This window comes from Acipenser ruthenus, chromosome 13, assembly GCF_902713425.1.
Source record: "Acipenser ruthenus chromosome 13, fAciRut3.2 maternal haplotype, whole genome shotgun sequence".
Classification (NCBI taxonomy): Eukaryota; Metazoa; Chordata; class Actinopteri; order Acipenseriformes; family Acipenseridae; genus Acipenser; species Acipenser ruthenus.
Window position 1 is genome coordinate 37,532,353 of NC_081201.1, and position 20,937 is coordinate 37,553,289.

General features: G+C 36.7%; 1 protein-coding gene across 1 annotated transcript in view; it reads left to right on the forward strand.

Moving 5' to 3' along the window:
• The window catches only part of LOC117418126 (cilia- and flagella-associated protein 58), a 32,545-nt gene that overhangs the window by 6,881 nt on the left and 4,727 nt on the right, over positions 1–20,937 (forward strand). Inside the window, exons 11-17 of the mRNA XM_034030740.3 lie at positions 869–1,015; positions 7,719–7,859; positions 8,527–8,750; positions 9,449–9,560; positions 10,083–10,187; positions 14,624–14,743; positions 16,231–16,364. Coding sequence (XP_033886631.1) covers positions 869–1,015; positions 7,719–7,859; positions 8,527–8,750; positions 9,449–9,560; positions 10,083–10,187; positions 14,624–14,743; positions 16,231–16,364 — 983 coding nt within the window. The remainder of the gene's footprint in view (positions 1–868; positions 1,016–7,718; positions 7,860–8,526; positions 8,751–9,448; positions 9,561–10,082; positions 10,188–14,623; positions 14,744–16,230; positions 16,365–20,937) is intronic.

A 20,937-nucleotide genomic window follows, 5' to 3' on the forward strand; every position in this document is an offset into this window, starting at 1 on the left:
TATATATATATATATATATATGGAAAAATCAGTTATTTTCGGTTATTAAAAATTAACACCACTCAAACTCATCAATTATCAGTTTCTATAATACATTGAATATACGTTTCACTAATACATATAGAAACGTTAACTTACTGGGTTGAAGTGAGGGTGTCCAATCCACATTAGGATTCCGGCAATGTAGGGCTCTGGATGCATTTTTAATCCGAGAATTGTGAGCAGTAACAGATTTCATTGTACACCCATTATCGCCCGCGTATACTACAGACGCAGTTCATGTATTTTTTTCTGCCCACCCCATCGTATGACTATAGCGTACTGTAGTAATTAATCTCAGCTATTTACATCTTTTCCAACGATTAAACATTCATCATGGTACTGTAATTAAGGTTTGATATTTATGTAGCTATAATAATAATAATAATAATAATAATAATAATAATAATAATAATAATAATAATAATAATAATAATAATTAGGCAGTCATTGTACACAAGAACAACTTTAATATGCATTAGTAGAACCATAACTCCAGCAACTTTTTCGGTTCATCACTTAATAAAACCGTAACGCCAAAAAAACTAAATGGCGACACCATGTGTCAAATGCCTTGTCTAGTCTTCAGAACAATTCAGTAATAATCATTTGAAAAAAAAATACAGAGATTGGGTTTGTTCTGGTGGGTTCATGGTGGGTTCATATGTTCATAAATACAAATGCTGTTGATTCCCTAATACATTACAAGTGAGCTATCACTGGTTGCTGAAGCTAAATTCACTTTTTCACTTTCATGGTTTAAATATTGGTTTCCTTGTCTGAAAATGTGGCTGAATCTGGGCCACTGTTTTGTTTTGGTTTCTGTCAGGATGAGATTACAGAAATGAAGAGGAAGTTGAAGATAATGAACCACCAGATTGACCAGATGAAAGAGGAGATTAGCGGGAAGGAGGCAGCCCTGGTGAAGGAACATATGGAGCATCAGCGTGTGGAGAAGGAGAAAGAGGCACTCAAGGTACACATTCATATCTGGGTTCCTTTCACAACATTTTTTAAAATATCATAAAAAGCCATTTGTTTGGATAAACAGAGTAAATGCTTAATTTGGGATAAATGTATTCACCCAAGAGTGCTCTGGAAAGACACATGTAGTGGTTTCAAAACAATGACACACTGAATACAAAATAAGTAGACCAGCATAATTACAGTACCCTACAGTTCATTATGCAGAATATTACAGGCAAACTATCCTCAGCTGATTATCCACACTAACCCTACAGTGGTGCAGTGGCCATTGATGCGCTCCCTGCTCATTCCCAGCCAAGATGAACAACCTGGCACAAGCAGAATTCAAGCTTGCATGGCTCAACCTGCTCTCCAAGCAGATGTGCATTTACTAGACGATCCACCAGGGAACACTTCCAAAACATTATCTTATTAATGAGCAGTCTGTATCCTACATGCCCCCCCCCCCCCCCCCCCCCAAACTACCCATCTATTTTCTTAATACTACCGGATAATTAAGTGTTAGCCACATATGGTGGGACTTGCCTGGTGAAATATCAATCAGGGATTTGTCCTTCCATGTTTATTTTTAACTGATCATCGATGCATACAAAATTAACTGAATACATTTTTAAAATACTGGTAACTGCGAATCTGAAGTTCAACAATTCTTGGAAACGTCTGCTTTTAGAGTGTACACAGCGACATGCACTGGGCTGTCCCCAGAGCAAGGCACTCAGCAGAGCTTTTTGAAAAATGCAGTTGCATGCAAAAAACTTACAGAAAATCAGGCCCCTGAGATGTACACAAAAATGTACACAATGTATATATGTAGTACCACATCACTATCTACAGACAAAAGCAACTCCCTTTACTAATTTCTAGAGCAATAACATCTACCCACTCTTCTGGAGTAAGCAAGTCCCAAAAAAAGCATAAAGAGTATGACAAAAACAGAGTGCCTCCCCTGAGTAGATAGACATATATAGTAACCATACCATGAGGCATCTAAAATTACCTCTGCTGTGTTTTTGAGCACAGTTTTGATTTTCTTATGGAGAATATTGCCTTTGCCTCATGTGCTTTCTTGTTATTCAAGGTGCAGCTGTGTATTTAAAAATGAGTGTTGGGTGAAATCAAATCTATTCATGAAGTGCGTAGTAAATAAATTAGTAATGAGTAACTGAAAAAATTCCGAGTGTTGACGTGAGCCCATAGTGCTTGGGTAGCAGTGCCTGGAGCCATAGCTGCAGTGTTTATTGTCATTTCACTTTGGCATTGAGTCAATGGAAGCTCCAGTTAAAGAAGAAAAAAAAACACATTTCCAATTAAGGCTTTATTTTAAAACACTGGAACATGGAAAACCAAACCATTTTTAAGAAGGACATTGATGCATCTCTTTCTAAAACACAATTTACACAGAATGTATCCTGAATATTAGGCTATACACTGTATTTAAGGCTTCAGTTTTACTGTTTAGAATTTCAAGTTAATTAGACTTTGTTGACTTTCCTGGTAATGACAGTAATGACTTACTTTTCCCCTAGAAAGAGAGAGTGGTTGCTTTCTCTTCGTGATAATGTAAATCTGAATGACCTCAAAGATCAGACAAGCTATCTTAAAAGTCCTTTGAAAACCAGTGCAAATAATTAATTCCATAGTTTTATGGGTAAATATCAGGGATACTATTGGGGGACAAGAGGATTATTAGAGATAAAGGGGATTAAATAAAGGCAAACTGAAGATAAAATCAGCTTAAAGCTGTGGTGCTTTTCATCAGCTGTATTTAGTTGCTTTAATACATAGCATTACTAGATGGAACCCAGACCTAAGGGAGCCGAAAGATGATAAACAGAATGTAATGTGGTTCACTGTTGAACTTAAATTGAACCCCAAAACAGCTATTGTATGAAATAATTTCTCTCAACAGTTTATGTAAAATGTTGGCGTTTCTAAATATATTTAGTATTTCCATATACCTGAGTGGTCCAAAACACAAATATTGTTTGTTGGTATACAGCAGTAACAAACGATAGACTGAAAAAAAGGGCCTTGGCAAGTTGACGAGTTAATTCTGATAGCCACGTATTTTATTTTATTTTTTATTTTTATTTTTTTAGAATGAAATCTAAGTTTAATGATCCAGGGAGATAGAAGGCATCACATTTTAACCCCTTCAGTGCTGTCAAATAAACAAACTGAAGAGTTTTATATTCGTTTTTTTTATTTGAGCAAACGCTGATGGCTACAATATTTAGCAGACCCACAGGAGATATTTTCTGTCAATTTTTATTGTATTTTCAACAGTTATTTTCAGAACCAATCAATCGTTATTGATTGCTGTATACTGTCCCAGGCTATGCTGCACCATCCGCAATAATACTATATTATAAAATATGTCGGTGCCCCTAAGGCTGCGAGTGAGTAATCGCTTGCAATTACTCACTCGCAGCCTTAGGGGCACCGACATATTTTAGCACTGGGGGTGGAAAAACCCTTAGCAGCAAAGGGGTTTTAAAGAACATTCACAACTGGACTATATAGACCAGCTTATTATTATTATTTATTTCTTAGCAGATGCCCTTATCCAGGGCGACTCACAATTGTTACAAGATATCACATTATTTTTACATACAATTACCCATTTATACAGTTGGGTTTTTACTGGAGCAATCTAGGTAAAGTACCTTGCTCAAGGGTACAGTAGTGTCCCCCACCTGGGATTGAACCCACAACCCTCTGGTCAAGAGTCCAGAGCCCTAACCACTACTCCACACTGCTGCCCTTATTTTTCTTTTGTTGCTAGTTCACCTTTGTTATAATGCTAAGACATTTTTATGTCAAAAGCATCAATTTTCCTTTCTTGTGTTTTTGTCATCTGCCAGATTGAGTCAGTCTATATCTATCTTGTCACTGCACCTTTGAGTAATTGTATCTTTGTGTGCAGGCTTAAGTTCTTTATCAGTTGTACCCCAAGACAGGACATCCCGGTTATGGGAAGCTCAACCTATGTATTTTGTCTTGTATATGTATATATATATATATATATATATATATATATATATATATATATATATATATATATATATATATTAGCCGTAGTTACTGCACATAACTAAATATCCTATATACCCTCTTCAACTACCCATCCATTTTCTTAATACAGCTATTTAGCCCCAACACTCATAACCTAGCTGGTTATATAAATGCATGAAACAGAGCAGATTCACTGTACCAATTTACTTAAACAGGCCACTTTTGTACTTTCTTTTAACATATTTTTTCTCTCGGCTTGCCTCCTATGAACATTATTGGTACACACATGCCTGACTAAACCTTGAAGCTAATCTAATAGCTTTCATATCCTACAATACATTTCTTATTTCAGCCATGAGATGGGCTACATGCATCTCTCTCATTTAACACATATCCCTCCATCTGTCTCTCTTGGTTGAAGAGCTAATTGAATGTCTTCATCTATTACAGAAACAGTAATCTTGCATAACACAAGACATCCCTTCTGCATGACCACTACTGTACTGAACCCATATTTTGGCTTTACAAACCATGCAATTTCTTCATGGATTTCATGAGGATTACTCATAAATGCACTTGGTAAATTGTTGATATATGATGCTGCCCTAAGTTTGCTGCAGAATACCATGGTAAGTTTAGTACAGCATAGTGAAAGTAAGTCTCAAAGAGGTATAGTAAAAACCATTATCACAGTACATACACAAAATAAGAATGGTAAAAAGCCTTATGAGCACCAAATGTTACTGTGCATATTCACCATGGTAGACTTTTATCTTGGTGCCAAGAAAGCATGTCATAATGAAAACCAGGGCGAGAGAGAGATTTATGGAAAGCATTGGCTTTGAGTGCCACTGAAGAAGAACTTCTAAGGCATCCCACTCTGGCAAGCCCACCCAACACTTGCTGTTTAGTGAATTTGAAATGCAGCTAAGAAGGACAGAGTGGAGACAATTGGAAAACAAAGTATGAAAAATATTGTCTTTAAAAGGTCATCCCTCTCTTGACTGAGCATTGAAGAAAAATGACTTCCAGTTCCTTAACAGCCATTTTCATTAATTTTCCAGATATACTCTGTCAACTTCTCTAGTATTTAGCCATTGTCAGCATATTAGGATATGACAGGATGTCAATAGCTCCTTGGGAAAATGGTGACAAATGTGTACTGTATATTTTAAGATCTCATTTACAAGCATTATCTGTCAGTAGTAACAGGTACGAACATGAAGTCAACACAATACAGACATTCTATTAAAAACACTGGTTTATTCCCTAAACTTGGGGGGACCAGCTTTTACAGCAGTCTAGGTAAAAACTTGTTTCCATGTACATTACCAATCCAAAAGATTTTAAGATTCAAATGACTGTAATCTAGAATATCCAGTTTCAAGCCACAAACACATACTTGAATCTGGAGTTACATGCTAGCTTTAAGCCTGAAAAGAACCAGATTTATGGCAGGAAGCCACTGTAATAAATCTGGGTTATATACACTACCGGTATTACACTTTGAATAAGGATGAACCTCCCCTAGATAAATGGCAATACAGGATTAACCACTCACTAGATGAATGTGAAATCTGTCAGGAACTGTAGATCTTACATTCTCTGGCAAGCCTTGTTGTTTTCTGTTACTAAAGGATTACTGAGTCTAGGATGAATGAAGCTGGAACATATTTTTAGTTTTTAATAAATGTACTATTCCTATCTAGTCTCTCACGGTTTTGTCATATTCTTCATTGCAGGGCATCTAGCTGGAACACCACTATCTAATAAAGGTATATTCTGGGAGATAATCAATAGCATGTATATTCACTCACAGCCACTGCTTATTTAATGCTTGAGCTTTTAGTGAAGGTATAGTTTAGGTTTAATCTGGATGCACCCACTCTCCCTGTCAACAAAAAAGATTTACCCCCATTTAAAATGTTCCAAACCATGTTTAATTTTCTAAACGTCTGTGCTCAGCAGATGTTGATGTGCAAACTATATTAATTTAAACATCACATTGTATACAGTATATGCATGTATACTGATATGTTATATAAAGTTCATGACTAGTGATTATTATTGCCACCTACTCATTACATTCATTTTTTTGATCTGAAGGGAAATTTTTGGAAAAAAATTAAAGTGTTGTTGGTAGCATAGTAACAGCAAGTATCACCTCTTGCAGAGGGGCAGAATGTTGGCTGACAAGAAACTGGTGAAAATATAAGAGTATTGATAAATGTTAGCACAGTAGAAACTTGATTATGAGGTTCCTTTTGGTGTCTCTTATGTAGTTTATTTCCTATGAACTAGAAATGTGGTACCAGTACAGGTTATCACAGTAACCTTATATAAAATAAAATAAGCATCAAATGAGGTTGCTGATGGTGCTGAAAGTGAATTCAGGAGCAGCTACTAATATAGCTATTCTGTAGATAGGATAGTACATGCACTACTGTTTTCCAGATGTAACAAGGCTTCACTTAATGCGAAAACAGCAGCAAACTCTTTTTTCTACTACTGTCTTGTGGTTTTAGTGCAGAAATGTACTGTGTTTGCAACGACGGAAACTTAGAACACAGAAGTGGATTTTTGATAGGGCAATGTAGATTCTCAAAACCTAGAGGGCAAGATTCTGAAATAATGTTACTTCAAATAATAAATAAATAAATAAATGCACCTGAATGGAAAAACCTCAAGCCCATTGTTCTGGCTTGAAGTTTTTCTTTTGTAGAACCAAAACAAAAATCTAATTGGCTTTTCAAAAATCATTTTTGCTTTTTTAATGAATGCCATACAAAACCCCAATCATATAAACATGGTCATGGTTAATAACAACACTTTCTTTGGGTTCCCATCATAGAGGTTGGGCTGATTATTACAGGGCAACGAATCAGCATTGATTCTGACAAAATCTTATTACATGCTTCATTGTTTGTCTCGATGGGTTTGTTATTAAATAAATACAATCTTGCTTTAGGACACTAATGAATTTCCCCGATAGGGATTAAAACATGTGGGAACTCTCTTAGCACAGACCACTATGTGCTGTCTTTTGTCCTGCTTTAGTTGGCTGTGGTTTCCTGGTTAACATGGGGAAATGTAATGCTTCATATCAATACTGATTCATGCTTTAATACAGTGGTGAATAGTGAGTTGAAAAGAAGAGCATGCTGTTAAGATTACAATATGCTTAGTGAGTAAAAAACCCATCCACTGCTTCCATAGTATACAGAAGAAACAGTGGTTCCTCATAGTTTTGTTTAGTAAATAAACAACATGGGGATGTAGTGACACATTTCTGCTCACTGAAATATCAGTTACCAGTAAATGCGTTTCTACATTGTGTGGATTTCATTTTGTTAAAATGTCAACAAACCCATAATAGTAGAGCATTATGGGGTATTCTGGGAGTAAAGCCAGCTTGGATGTACCTGACCTGTATGTAGATGGAAAACTTCAGCCTCCAATTATTATCAATGTGACACATTTCACCAGTCTTTAAACCGACTGTAACCAAATCGAAATGGTCAAATAGACTGGCCATGCACAATTATAGCCATTATGCCCATGAGTTTTCAAAGTAAGAAAGTGCTACAGTACGTATTCTACCTGCAGAGAAAAAAAAATGTGCTCTCCTCCATTGCTCCTGTTATGCACTTTAGGCCACATGTATTTTCTTTCTCTAGGCTGAGCTGCAGAAGATGAAACAGCAGGCTCAGGAGACAAAGCAGTTCATTGACAATCAGGAGGTAGAGGAGAGAAAGCTGCTGAAGATCATTGCTGATGCTGATACTGAAAGACTCAGACAGAAGAAGGAATTGGATCAGGTACGGAAATGGGTTCCTGTTTCAATTAGCTCACTGTTTACAGGAAGACAAAAGGACACAGCTTGGTTTGATTCCAAGTTCATTAAACCGAAAGGGCAAGCTTGCCTTCAGATGAAACAGGGATCTTAAAAGTTACATACACATTCAGTTGATTTCTTCAAGACACTTAACTTTAACTGAGACCATATTCACTAAACATTTTCTGTGAGCATACATTATTTAGATTATTATGAATCTGTTTTGGTCCAAATAATTCAGTTGTAGTTTGATCCACTATCCTGTAACATATTTGGAAAGCAGTGGTGTAGCTTGATGCGTTAACAAGATTGCACAGTAGTTTAATGTTAAGTCACAGCAATTATCTGATATTAAGATAATGTTCGTGGCATTATCCCCTGCCGTGCAACTAAAAAGTAATAGGGCATTAAAATAATCACTCATTTTTCAGCTCAATGATATGGTGGCTCATCAGAACAGGTCATACTTACATGGCTATAACACTGGCTAGTTTGCTTCTACACCATAAGTTTGGGGCATAAATTGATCACAGCATGAAGAGATTCTGTTAGAGGGTAATGAGGCAGATGGAGCCTATAGATGTGCTACCATCCAGTAAATGTGCAAATGGCAATAGCAGTTTGAGAGCTTGGTTATGTTCTCTTTGTAGGTAATTAGTGAGCGGGACATTCTAGGCACACAGCTGGTGCGTCGCAATGATGAGCTGGCCCTGCTCTACGAGAGGATTAAAATCCAGCAGTCCATGCTGAACAAGGGGGAGACACAGTATAACCAGAGGGTAGAGGACATTCGCCTGCTCAAGCTGGAGATCAAGAAGCTGAGGCGAGAGAAAGGCATCTTGACTAAAACAGTGGCTAATGTGGAGGATCTCAGGTAACAATTTGCCTCTGCTTCTATTACCCATACGTGCAGCCTTGTTCAGTCATTTTAGTTCACACGTCAATGTTTAAGTCTTGATGATTTTAACCAGGAATTATAATATCATTATTACCAAGGTTTCTGGCATGTGGATAATACACAAAAAATAGCCTATACGCCCACGAATGACACACTTCTACTAGAAAACGGCCTGTTGTGTTATAAACTGATTATAATTGCATTCTGAGTTTTTTGTATTTATTTTTTGTAAATACTGTATTTCTATTAATAATCATCTAACACTGTTTCTTAGATACTTGGTATTAAGTAAATGTTTGTGGCCATTAGTTTCCCAACTTAGTTAGAATAGTCAATATATAACGACTGACTTTTTAAAGTCCTGAAAAAGTGAATTTAGTGAAACATTCAATATGATAAACGGACACATTTAGGTTTAAAATTTACTTTTTCTGATTTGACAAATGTTTGTATTATTATTATTATTGCTTATTATTACCTGTTAATGCAATAATTTTGAAATATATGCTTGATTTTGTGCAATGTCTTCCTCTGAATTTTAATGCATAAAACCTGAATGAAAAAAAGGTTGTGAGATTTTGCTTTTATAACTTTGTTTGTAAATTCCACAAATTTTGACTCTGGTAGTGATATAAGGGTAATAGATAACCAGGGCTATTTCGGTTTTGTTGCAGACGGGAGGTTTACCACATGCAAAGGGAACTTTTGAAAGAACGGACCAGGTGCAGGGCTCTGGAGGAAGAACTTGAAAACCCCATGAATGTACATAGATGGAGAAAACTAGAGGTAAACCAACCCATAGTATTTATTGCATTGCAATTGTAAACATGTATCCTGAGGTTCTGTAGGAAGGCAACTAAGGCGATAAGGTGTTATTTTTGTATTTGTGTGTTAAACTTATTTTAAAGTAATTAACCTATATCTGTCTCTGTTCCAGTTTTACACACCATTAGTATTATTATTTGTTTATTTAGCAGACGCCTTATATACACAGCAATGTTTTATTTACTTTTAAATAAAGTATATGCTAAGAGATGTGCATTGAAAAGCTTTAATTATTTGTTTTCCTTAAGTGCTTAAGGCAAATGAGATTTAATCATTGGTATCTGATTGTCCTTGGCTCAAACACATTCAGGAAGAATGATCTTTATCAGCCTTTTCTTTGTGTTTACATTTAACCCTGCTCAGATGTAGCAAAATGTGCTATCCTACAAAGAACATCTGCAAATCACCATGTGAGCCTTGAGGGTCAGCAAGTTGATTTTCCCTCCCTCACTTGTATTAACAACTTTAAATTACTTTCCTTAGGCCAGTGACCCGAGCACTTACGAGCTGATCCAAAAGATTCACACCTTACAGAAGAGACTGATTACAAAGACTGAGGAGGTTGTGGAAAAAGAGTTACTATTACAGGTAAACACTGTACTGAGTTACATCTGTCTAGTGCTATATGCAGTATAAGACTTGTTTCCCCTGGGGTTGTCTCAGCTCAGGAATCTGTAATCTTTCTGGTTCTTTCAAACCCAGACCATTTGTCCTTTCCACATACTGTTCACCCAAGTTTAAAATTGAGTGCATGTTTTTTTATTTTTTTACGATAAGGCAAACTTAGACTATGATTGGTTTCTTCATTGCAAACATCACAGATTGCTATACACAAAGCAAAATAAAAAATCTCAGTGTAGTTATTTGTTTAATTGTATAATCAAAGCGTTTTCAATGAGGCTTTTAAAATGGTTAGTGCCTCTCGCACTAGGCAGAGAGCTCCATAGCAGTACTGCTCTGTGCTTATAACGTTGTTTAAATCATAGGATTCCTATATATATATGTATTCCTAAACTGCTACTCCTTTTGACATTAATGCTTCAGCATGTTCAAAAATTCTGTTTTGTAAAATAATACATCACTGCAGCACTCACTGTAGCTAGAATAATAAAGACTCACTATACAGAAGTTGCTGCAGACCAATTTCTTAATGATCTTGGGTTGATTTTCTTTTTTTTTTTTGCAGTACACAAACTATCTAGAATTGCTTAACCAAACACGTTGAGAAAACCAATTTTTTCATTGTCAGTCTTGATTTAAGATCTTCTGGAACTGCTTTGTGGCTTGTTAAATGTTTCCCACTGATCTATATTCCCTGGGAATGGGTTGTTTGTTCAAAATACTCAAGTAGGCAAGTAGGACAAAGGTGTAAGATTTAAGTTCAATATCAATAAGGTCAGTTTCAACCGTTTCAACGAGGGAGACTTCTGAAGATGAAGGCATATTAATATAAAAAGTAAAAATACAAAAAATCCTGTTCCAGGGTATTTATTGCATCTGAATACTTAGTTACCATCCTCCCTCAAATGTCTTGATGCGACTCTTTATTACTCACCCACTCCCACCTTCCTACCCCCCACCCCCTCTCTCCCAGCCTCCCACCCACCATCTCTCCTACCATGTTGGCCCAAGGTATTCTCAGATGTCATCTAAATATCAGATTTTTCTGCGTGCCCCTAGTCTAGTTATAACATTTTTATTTTTATTTGTATTTTTTCTGATAAACATTTACATGCTGGTTAAGCTTCACACAAAATCCATCTGATTTCATACGAGTGACTAAATCACATTAAAAACAGATGGTAAACGGCATAATGAAAACCTTTGCAAATCGTGCTTTTGAAATTTGTCCATACATATATACTGCTAAATAAGATCTGTAGATGGCACCAGATAATCAGACTGCAGGAACTAAGAGTTTTGTTTTTTTTTTCTTGAGCACCAAAATACATTTTAAAGTAAGTAGGCTATATGGCTTTTTTCTCAACAAATTAAAAAAAAAAAAAAATAATAAAAACATTGAAAAGCGGGGGCTTCCGAGTGGCGCTTCCAGTAAAGGCGCTCTGCGCGGAGTGCAGGATGTGCCCTATAGCCTGGAGATCGCAGGTTCGAATCCAGGCTATGTCATAGCTGACCGTGACCGGGAGTTCCTAGGGGGCGGCGCACAATTGGCTGAGCGCTGCCCGGGTAGGGAGGGCTTAGGTCGGCAGGGGAATCCACGGCTCACCACGCATCAGCGACCCCTGTGGCCGATAGGGCGCCTGTGGCTCTGCAGCGGAGCCGCCAGATCTGTGTTGTCCTCCGGCACTATAGGTCTGGTGGCATTGCTGTGGATCTGAAGTGCGAAAAATGACGGCTTGGCGGGAGCACGTTTCGGAGGACGCGTATTCCAGCCTCCGTTTCCCGAGTCGGCGGGGAGGTTGCGAGCGGTGAGCCGGGGATACAGATAATAATTGGGCATGCTAAATTGGGGTGAAAATCGGGGTAAAATAATTGGCGACGACTAAATTTATTAAAAAAAAACAAAACAAAAAAAAACATTGAAAAGCCTTATATTTCTTTCTGTGATCCAGCAGTGTATCAAATCTGACTAGAGGAATACATTGTTAAGTATGCATACTGTTTTTTTTATGTTGTTTTTTTTTTGCTGTAAAACCAAAACCATCAGCATGATTTAAAACTCTGCCAGAAATGCGAACAAAATAGAAAACATTGGACAAATAGAAATGTATTCTGTAGATCTTGTAAGGGGTAAATTGCTTTTTTTAGTTGGCAGATAAGTACTGCCTTTCAGGCCGTGTTGGGAAGCTAAACATTTTCCATAGTTTAATTTGGTTCAGGGGTTTACAGAGTGTACCTGGTTACATGTAATATAATATATTTATCCAGGCCTCCCTATGGGTGTTACTAGTCTTTAGAAAGTGTTTATACCGTATGATGAAACGGTTGTTGGTATGTTTAATTCATGACTTCAGCGTTCTCTTACAAGCAATGCAGAGCTTTTGTTACATCCTGATTTTTTTTTTCTTTAACATTAGGAATATATTATTATTTACTGTCGTTAATTACACTCTCCCTTTCAATGTTTAAATCATTAGCTATAATTACTTTATATTTTAAGTATGTATACTATAAAAAGACTAATTAGACTACAAAGTGGATACTCGTGACTTTTGCATCTGGATTCAGTATTAGAGTGCACTGTATGTGCTGATTCAGACTTTTAAAATGGTCATTGAGGTTTTGACCCAAGTGTTCGTAGCGCTCTCATGTTAATCACAGCCTCCCCAACACTCACCCGTAATGTTGTTGAAGCCGACACCCTGGGATCCTTCAAGAAGCTGCTTGATGAGATTCTGGGATCAATAAGCTACTAACAACCAAACGAGCAAGATGGGCTGAATGGCCTCCTCTCGTTTGTAAACTTTCTTATGTTCTTCTAACACTCAGTCGTAAGATAAGCAGTAAAGATCCGTAAGAGAAATACATTGTTGAAGAAAGTGTTTTCAGTCCAAGAAGTGCCTTATCTGACTCCAGGCAATAGCATGTAAATGGATTATCGAGTCATAGAACAGATTTCAAGCACTGAATATCCTCTGTAGAACAGTTTACCTCTTACTGAACCTGCAGGCAATTGCATTATGCCTCAAACAAAGACACTGTTCTGAGTGATGAATCATTTTGGATGCTGCCGAACAGAAGATTTATTTTAAAAATTAGGATACGGTTGAAGATAAGACCACTCTGGGGGCTGCTTTCGTCTAGCAATTAAAACAACAGCACTGGGGGAGACTAGGAAGAAGCCCAGAGGGAAGCCATATTTACCTTAAGGACTTACCTCAAAGTACATTTTATTGATCTCACAGTTCTATTAAGTCTAATCTATTGTTTACACACTGCTTGAAGTTCAATGTTTCTGCTTTCTGATTCAATATACTATAACAGAATAGAGTTATGTTTTGACAGCATCTGCTGTATGTTAGCATTTGTATTTTATTTTTTAATTGCAGTGGGTGACAGTCCACCCTTGCTTCTCAGTGTACCTATGCCTTGCCCTGTTCTTGTTTTATATGATTTAGGGATTTATCTTGGCTAGGTAGACATTCCTTTACAGCACAAAACAAATGGTTTACCACCAATGTATACTATTGAATCCTGTATTTTTATATTGTCACAAGGACATGGTTAATGTTGCTCCCTCTCATGAAACCATTTTACACTTGTCAACTTCTATATATAGTAATGTATGTATGTATGTATGTTCTCACAATCCTTAGAGCAAGAAAACATTTCCATTCTAAGCACTGATAATCAAATTGACACAAAGTCATTACTGTGTCAATTTGATACCCCTCACACAATATTCTTAACATATACTATTCATGTAAACAATGCAAAAGACCCACAGATATTTTTAGATGATGAATGGAGGTTTTTGGCTGCTGACCAGGTTCTACACAGGAATACACAATATATATATATTTTATCTACTAGGTTTTTCAAACATCCAAACATGTGGCTTCTCTCAAACATATACCAGTACTGCAGGAATGACATCTCCCTTTTTGGTTTGCCAAAATTACCCATGGCCATTACCATGAGGTACGGCACCATGGTATGAATATATATTTTCTGACCATGCACCATGGAATTCCAGAGATGAATAACACAACCTCTCAGTAGACGCTGCTAACTCCGGCATTAGATCAGGCTAAATGACCAATTATTCCACTGTTAACTGCTAGGACAATGTTAATAATGTGTTTGCATAAGAGTTGTGCAGCCTTACAAGTGCTTAAGGCTAATGAGATGTAACCATTGGTATCTGATAGTCCTTGGCATGAACACATTCAGAAAGAAGAGGGAATTTATCTCTTATTTCTTTGTATAAGGTAAGGGGCAGTCAAGGATTGGTGGTAGTTATGGGGGAAAAGTTTTATAACTTTGAAGAGTTGCTGTACTCCATATTTCTAGTTAACATAGGTTTGCATTTAATCCTGCTGTGTCGATGTGTATTTTCACAGGAGAAAGAAAAGCTGTATGTAGAATTGAAGCACATTCTGGCCCGGCAGCCTGGACCCGAAGCAGCAGAGCAATTGCAGATTTACCAGCAGACACTGAGGGAAAAGACCAAGCAACTCAAGGTCTGTTGTGTTTCTTATCACATGCTTTCTTTAAGATTCAACTCTGGATTTAGTATCTTCTCTGATAGTTGATAGATAGCCAGCACTTATAGTAAAGCATTATTTACTGCTGCTGCATTAGCAGTAAATTGTGGAGCACAAGTCTGTAAGTGACGCTATGATAGTATTGTCTACAAGGTGCTAGAAATTTCAATATGATAATGCAGAACCTAATTCTAGAAAATGCTAGATTGTAGGTGAACATTCTTAAAGAGTATAAAAGGGTTAGGCATAGGATGATTGCTGTCATTACCAATAAGTCAATATGGGAAAAAGTAAAGAGCTATTGAAGACATTAGGCAGAACATAATTTCTTGTCATAAAGCTAGAGAAGGATACAAGAAGATTTCCAAGCATTTGAGTATCAACAATCCAATATTGACTGCCAAAGATATTCAAAGTGAATTGGCTGCAAGTGGGATTGGGGTTTCCATTTCAACCATAGGTTGAGTATTGCATGGTGAAGGTCTCAATGGTCGCAGGCCAAGGAAAAAGACACTCTTAGGAAAACGTCACAAGGACAATCGCTTAAAGTTTGCAAAATGACGTTTGAATGATGGATATGAGTTCTGGTCAATGTTTTTGTGGAGTGATGAAACAAAAATCGAGCTATTTGGTCATGCTGATAGTCGTTACGTTTGGAGAAAGCCTGGTGAGGCGTATAAAGAAAAGAACACCATATTTAATGTCAAGCATGCAGGTGGTAATATCCTTCTATGGGGCTGATTTTATTCTTTTGGCACAGTTCTAATACATGGCAAAATGGATTCCACAGCATACCAAAAGATATTGGCAAATTGAAACCCTCTGCTACAAAACTTGGTTCAAAGCGCAACTGGATGTTCCAACACAACAACGATCCAAAGCACGCATCAAAATCTAGTTCAGAATGGTTAAAGATGAATACAATCAAGGTTCTAGAATGGCCTAGTCAAAGTCCCAATCTAAATCCATTTGAGAATCTTTGGTATGAGTCAAAGAAGGGTGTGCACAAGAGAAGTCTATTTCTTTTAATTTTTTTTTCCTCATCCGCAAAAGCAAAACTTTTGCTACAAAAGATTTTCCTATAATGATTTCCTTTGAGAAATGTCTAGAAATTTCCATTGTGGTATGTAAACTTTTGACTACAACTGTGTGTGTGTGTATATATATATATATTGTGTGTGTGTTTATATATATATATATACAGCATTTGCAGTCACAAGTGACATACATATTGTATTTAGTTCAATAATGTGTTATAAATATAGACTTTATATTACATTTTTTTGTTTATCTGCTGCATTCATAGTGAGAAAATGGCCATCTGTCACCTAGAAACTGGAATGATTGCCAACAGTTTGACTGAGGGGTATATGTAGGGATTATTTTTTTTTTGGGTGGGGGGACGACATACATAAATCGCTAATGCTATGTCTTTCGAACTTGATGTTTTTTTTTTTTTTTAGGTTTTATCATCAGAGCTGAACATGTATGAGTCTCAAACGCAGGATTATAAATATGAGATTGAGAGATTGGCCCAGGAGCTACAAAATGTCAAGAAGAAGTATCTTATTCAAAAACGCAAGGAGCAGCAGGAAAGGTGAGAGCGCTTTAATGCAAACTGAATTCTGTTGTTTGGCTAACCTTATTGGTGTCTGGTTAGGGGTTTCAATACAGGGAGTCTGTATAGATAATGTTACTTAGTAACAGTAAGACCATTGCTTGCTGGTCCTTGTAGTAGTACAGTGTATATCCAAGAATTAGTAAATAGTCTGTTTCTACAGTTTTTAATTCTTCCTGCTTAAGGCACAACTCTGCCTAACCACAAGGTGTTGGAAGTGAAAAACTGGTGAGGGCAGCTAGAAAGGTAATGACTTTGAACCCTGTCCAAGTAAAACATTGCCTACTGAAAAATCATGCATATAGTTCCTTTTCATATGGGTAAACTTGACAAGTAATTTTCTAAAAATACTGCAACTTATTGTAAAATAAATAATGCAGGCCCATTTAATATATTCTACTTATGACTTTATAATGAACTGTCATTGATGTGGGATTCTGGAATAATATTTTACAATTCCATTATAAAACAATGGGAGCCTGTAGAGCGGGATCATGCATTACAGGTGGGGTACACTCTGCACTGCCTGTAATTATTATTATTATTATTATTATTATTATTATTATTATTATTATTATTATTATTATTATTATTATTTTGCTTACTGTTCTATATATATTTACACATAATAGAACCCATTACTGTTTCCCTTTTTTACTGCAGTAAAGTACTTCATTTTATCTAAACTGCCCTTTTATATATGAATAGAATTGAAAAGCTCTAAACCCTCTCTCCATTAAGCTAAAATGCTCAGAAACCATTTGTATTCTTTTTTTGTAACTTCTGAAAAAAAAGTGAGTCAATTTGTTGGGATTATGTGTACAGCGCTTTTTGAAAAAAAAAATTGAGGAATAAAAACTGTATACATTTCATACTGTATACGTATCATTGAAACAAAAGTTACTGATTTCATCTAAAAGAATTGCAGATAAAATATAATCTATTGTATCGGCTTTTAAAATATGAGTCACAGAAAACTCACATTTATTTTGCTTATTGTTACTTTGAGTGAAAAATAACGATTGTTCAAGTAGCATTACATATATTAGCTTCACTGCTGATACTGGAGTGAATTAAAGTCCTTTCAGAGAATCTACTTCCCATAAATATTACTTTTTTGGGGGTTTGGCACACCTATGATATAAATATAATTTATCATTAAAGGAATCCAATGTTCTGGTGGAAGCTTAGACTCACACTCAGGGGAAAATGCTAAGTGGTTTGGAAGTTTAATTAGATGTGCCTGATTAACATAAGTTGGTGGCACATCATTCTTACTAGATTCTTAATCACTGGGTAGAAAATCTTTGACTCCTTTGAAGGGCCAATTCCAGCAAAATCAATTGCAAATGACAAGTTTTAGATGAGACTAAATAAGTGTAATGAATTAAAAAGGAGGATGTATATAATGCAGGATTCAGGTGGATAATGACATTGCAAAAATGTACTATTCAGTATTTCTTCTTATTCCTAAGCGCACCGGGTGTTCAGTGATGCTCATTCTAGTCAGCATTCTAGAAGCAGCTATTTGTTTATGGCTACTTAAACATGTGAATTCAAGGGTGTGGGTAAACTTGATCATTGCTTGTGGTACCATATGCCGAGAGAAGGAGATGGGGAGACAGTTCAATAAACTGTATGTAAATTAGGCCATGGATTACTGCATCTGGCATTAACTGAAGCTCTAGCCATTTCTGCAAGCTTTGCTGCAAAAACAAATGTAACAAGAGGTGACCAAGCGTAACTTGATTCACAGCTCTGTGCAGAAGGATCGTTTTTGCTACATGCACCTGTCATCTTTAGACAGTGTACTTTAAACAACATGGTCAGATGGAGTGAATGTGATCAAGCCTGCCAACCAACTACACATTATTTACTGTATGTTAAACACAGAGACTTAATCTACGAATCTAAGTGCCAAATACCAACAACTATGATAACTGTGCAATTACTTTCTGCTAACATTGCACGAAATACCCACAGCCACCTTTATTACCATTGTTGTTTGTTCTGTTCTTTAAAAAATAATATACACACACACTATAAGGGTAGAGGCACCATAGATACAATGTAATGATAGAGGTTACTTACCATCACCAAAAAATGAGTTCTGATTTAAATAATAATGAAAAAAATAACAATAATTAGTTTTGCATTGTAAATAAACTTAAAAATATGTTTTTACAGTCTGTCTGTATTAAAAAAAATGTATTGAATATGCAGATTTGAAAGGTTAAACCTGTATGCGCTTCAGTTGATTTAAATATTAAGTGCCTTACATAATACATTTTGTATAACTTAAAAATATGAAAGATTCTTGAATGTAAAGCTTACAAATTGAGTACTAAGAACTGTATTAGCAATGTACAATTTAATCATAGAATTTCTGAATGAGCAAGGATCTAATACCTGACCATTAAAAAGAATTAGGCTTTTCTGATTTGTCTAAACTTGATATTGTCCTTCCTACAGTAGGTATTTAAATAGGCTTAATGGTTTTATCCCACCTATTGGGAAATACTGTTCAGCAATTGATTCTGGATCACCTACCCTTGAATAATTGACTGAAAAGTAAGGATCATTTCACAGATAAAGTTAAGTTATAAAGTGAGTTTAAGAAGTGTAAATGAAAAGATGCATGAGTGTATCCCATGTTTAAGTCCCTTTTACTGGGTGACTGATTGCCTGCTTCTACTGATCTGACATGCCAAGTGAGTTGACAGGACATTTATAGATCTGAGGGCTGTCATCTTTTTCTGTCTGATAAGGAGTATCAGTGTATGGCAAAGCAATGAAGGTAGTCTGTTTAATTTCTAGAATGAAAGAAGGTCACATTTCTTGGTTGTAATGCTTTGTATGAGGGCTTTCTTTCTACCTTTATGTTAACTCTGACAGCAAACTTTCATGAGCCATACTGTAGCATGGAAACAGCAACTCGATCACAAACATGGGCTACATTTGCCATGTAAACATTTTGAAGTACAAATTAAAGGCACTGTATTTAATGATTGAGTTAGTATGCCTTTGTAATGCTTTTCATTAGAATCCCCCCCCCCCCCCCCAACATATATTCTACTGTAGGCTATTATTATTATAACTCAAACATGTAGCAAGGCTGCAATTTAATTACTTTGAAGCACATTTACTAAAGCATACTGGAGGCTGTGTGGTCCAGTGGTTAAAGAAAAGGGCTTGTAACCAGGTGGTTCAAATCCCACCTCAGCAACTGACTCATTGTGTGATCCTGAGCAAGTCACTTAATCTCTTTGTGCTCCGTCTTTTGGGTGAGACATAGTTGTAAGTGACTCTGCAGCTGATGCATAGTTCAAACACCCTAGTCTCTGTAAATCGCTTTGGATTAAGGCATCTGCTAAACAAACAAATAATATATATATATATACAGTGCCTTGCGAAAGTATTCGGCCCCCTTGAACTTTGCGACCTTTTGCCACATTTCAGGCTTCAAACATAAAGATATGAAACTGTAATTTTTTGTGAAGAATCAACAACAAGTGGGACACAATCATGAAGTGGAACGAAATTTATTGGATATTTCAAACTTTTTTAACAAATAAAAAACTGAAAAATTGGGCGTGCAAAATTATTCAGCCCCCTTAAGTTAATACTTTGTAGCGCCACCTTTTGCTGCGATTACAGCTGTAAGTCGCTTGGGGTATGTCTCTATCAGTTTTGCACATCGAGAGACTGAAATTTTTGCCCATTCCTCCTTGCAAAACAGCTCGAGCTCAGTGAGGTTGGATGGAGAGCATTTGTGAACAGCAGTTTTCAGTTCTTTCCACAGATTCTCGATTGGATTCAGGTCTGGACTTTGACTTGGCCATTCTACCACCTGGATATGTTTATTTGTGAACCATTCCATTGTAGATTTTGCTTTATGTTTTGGATCATTGTCTTGTTGGAAGACAAATCTCCGTCCCAGTCTCAGGTCTTTTGCAGACTCCATCAGGTTTTCTTCCAGAATGGTCCTGTATTTGGCTCCATCCATCTTCCCATCAATTTTAACCATCTTCCCTGTCCCTGCTGAAGAAAAGCAGGCCCAAACCATGATGCTGCCACCACCATGTTTGACAGTGGGGATGGTGTGTTCAGGGTGATGAGCTGTGTTGCTTTTACGCCAAACATAACGTTTTGCATTGTTGCCAAAAAGTTCGATTTTGGTTTAATCTGACCAGAGCACCTTCTTCCACATGTTTGGTGTGTCTCCCAGGTGGCTTGTGGCAAACTGTAAACGACACTTTTTATGGATATCTTTAAGAAATGGCTTTCTTCTTGCCACTCTTCCATAAAGGCCAGATTTGTGCAGTATACGACTGATTGTTGTCCTATGGACAGAGTCTCCCACCTCAGCTGTAGATCTCTGCAGTTCATCCAGAGTGATCATGGGCCTCTTGGCTGCATCTCTGATCAGTCTTCTCCTTGTATGAGCTGAAAGTTTAGAGGGACGGCCAGGTCTTGGTAGATTTGCAGTGGTCTGATACTCCTTCCATTTCAATATTATCGCTTGCACAGTGCTCCTTGGGATGTTTAAAGC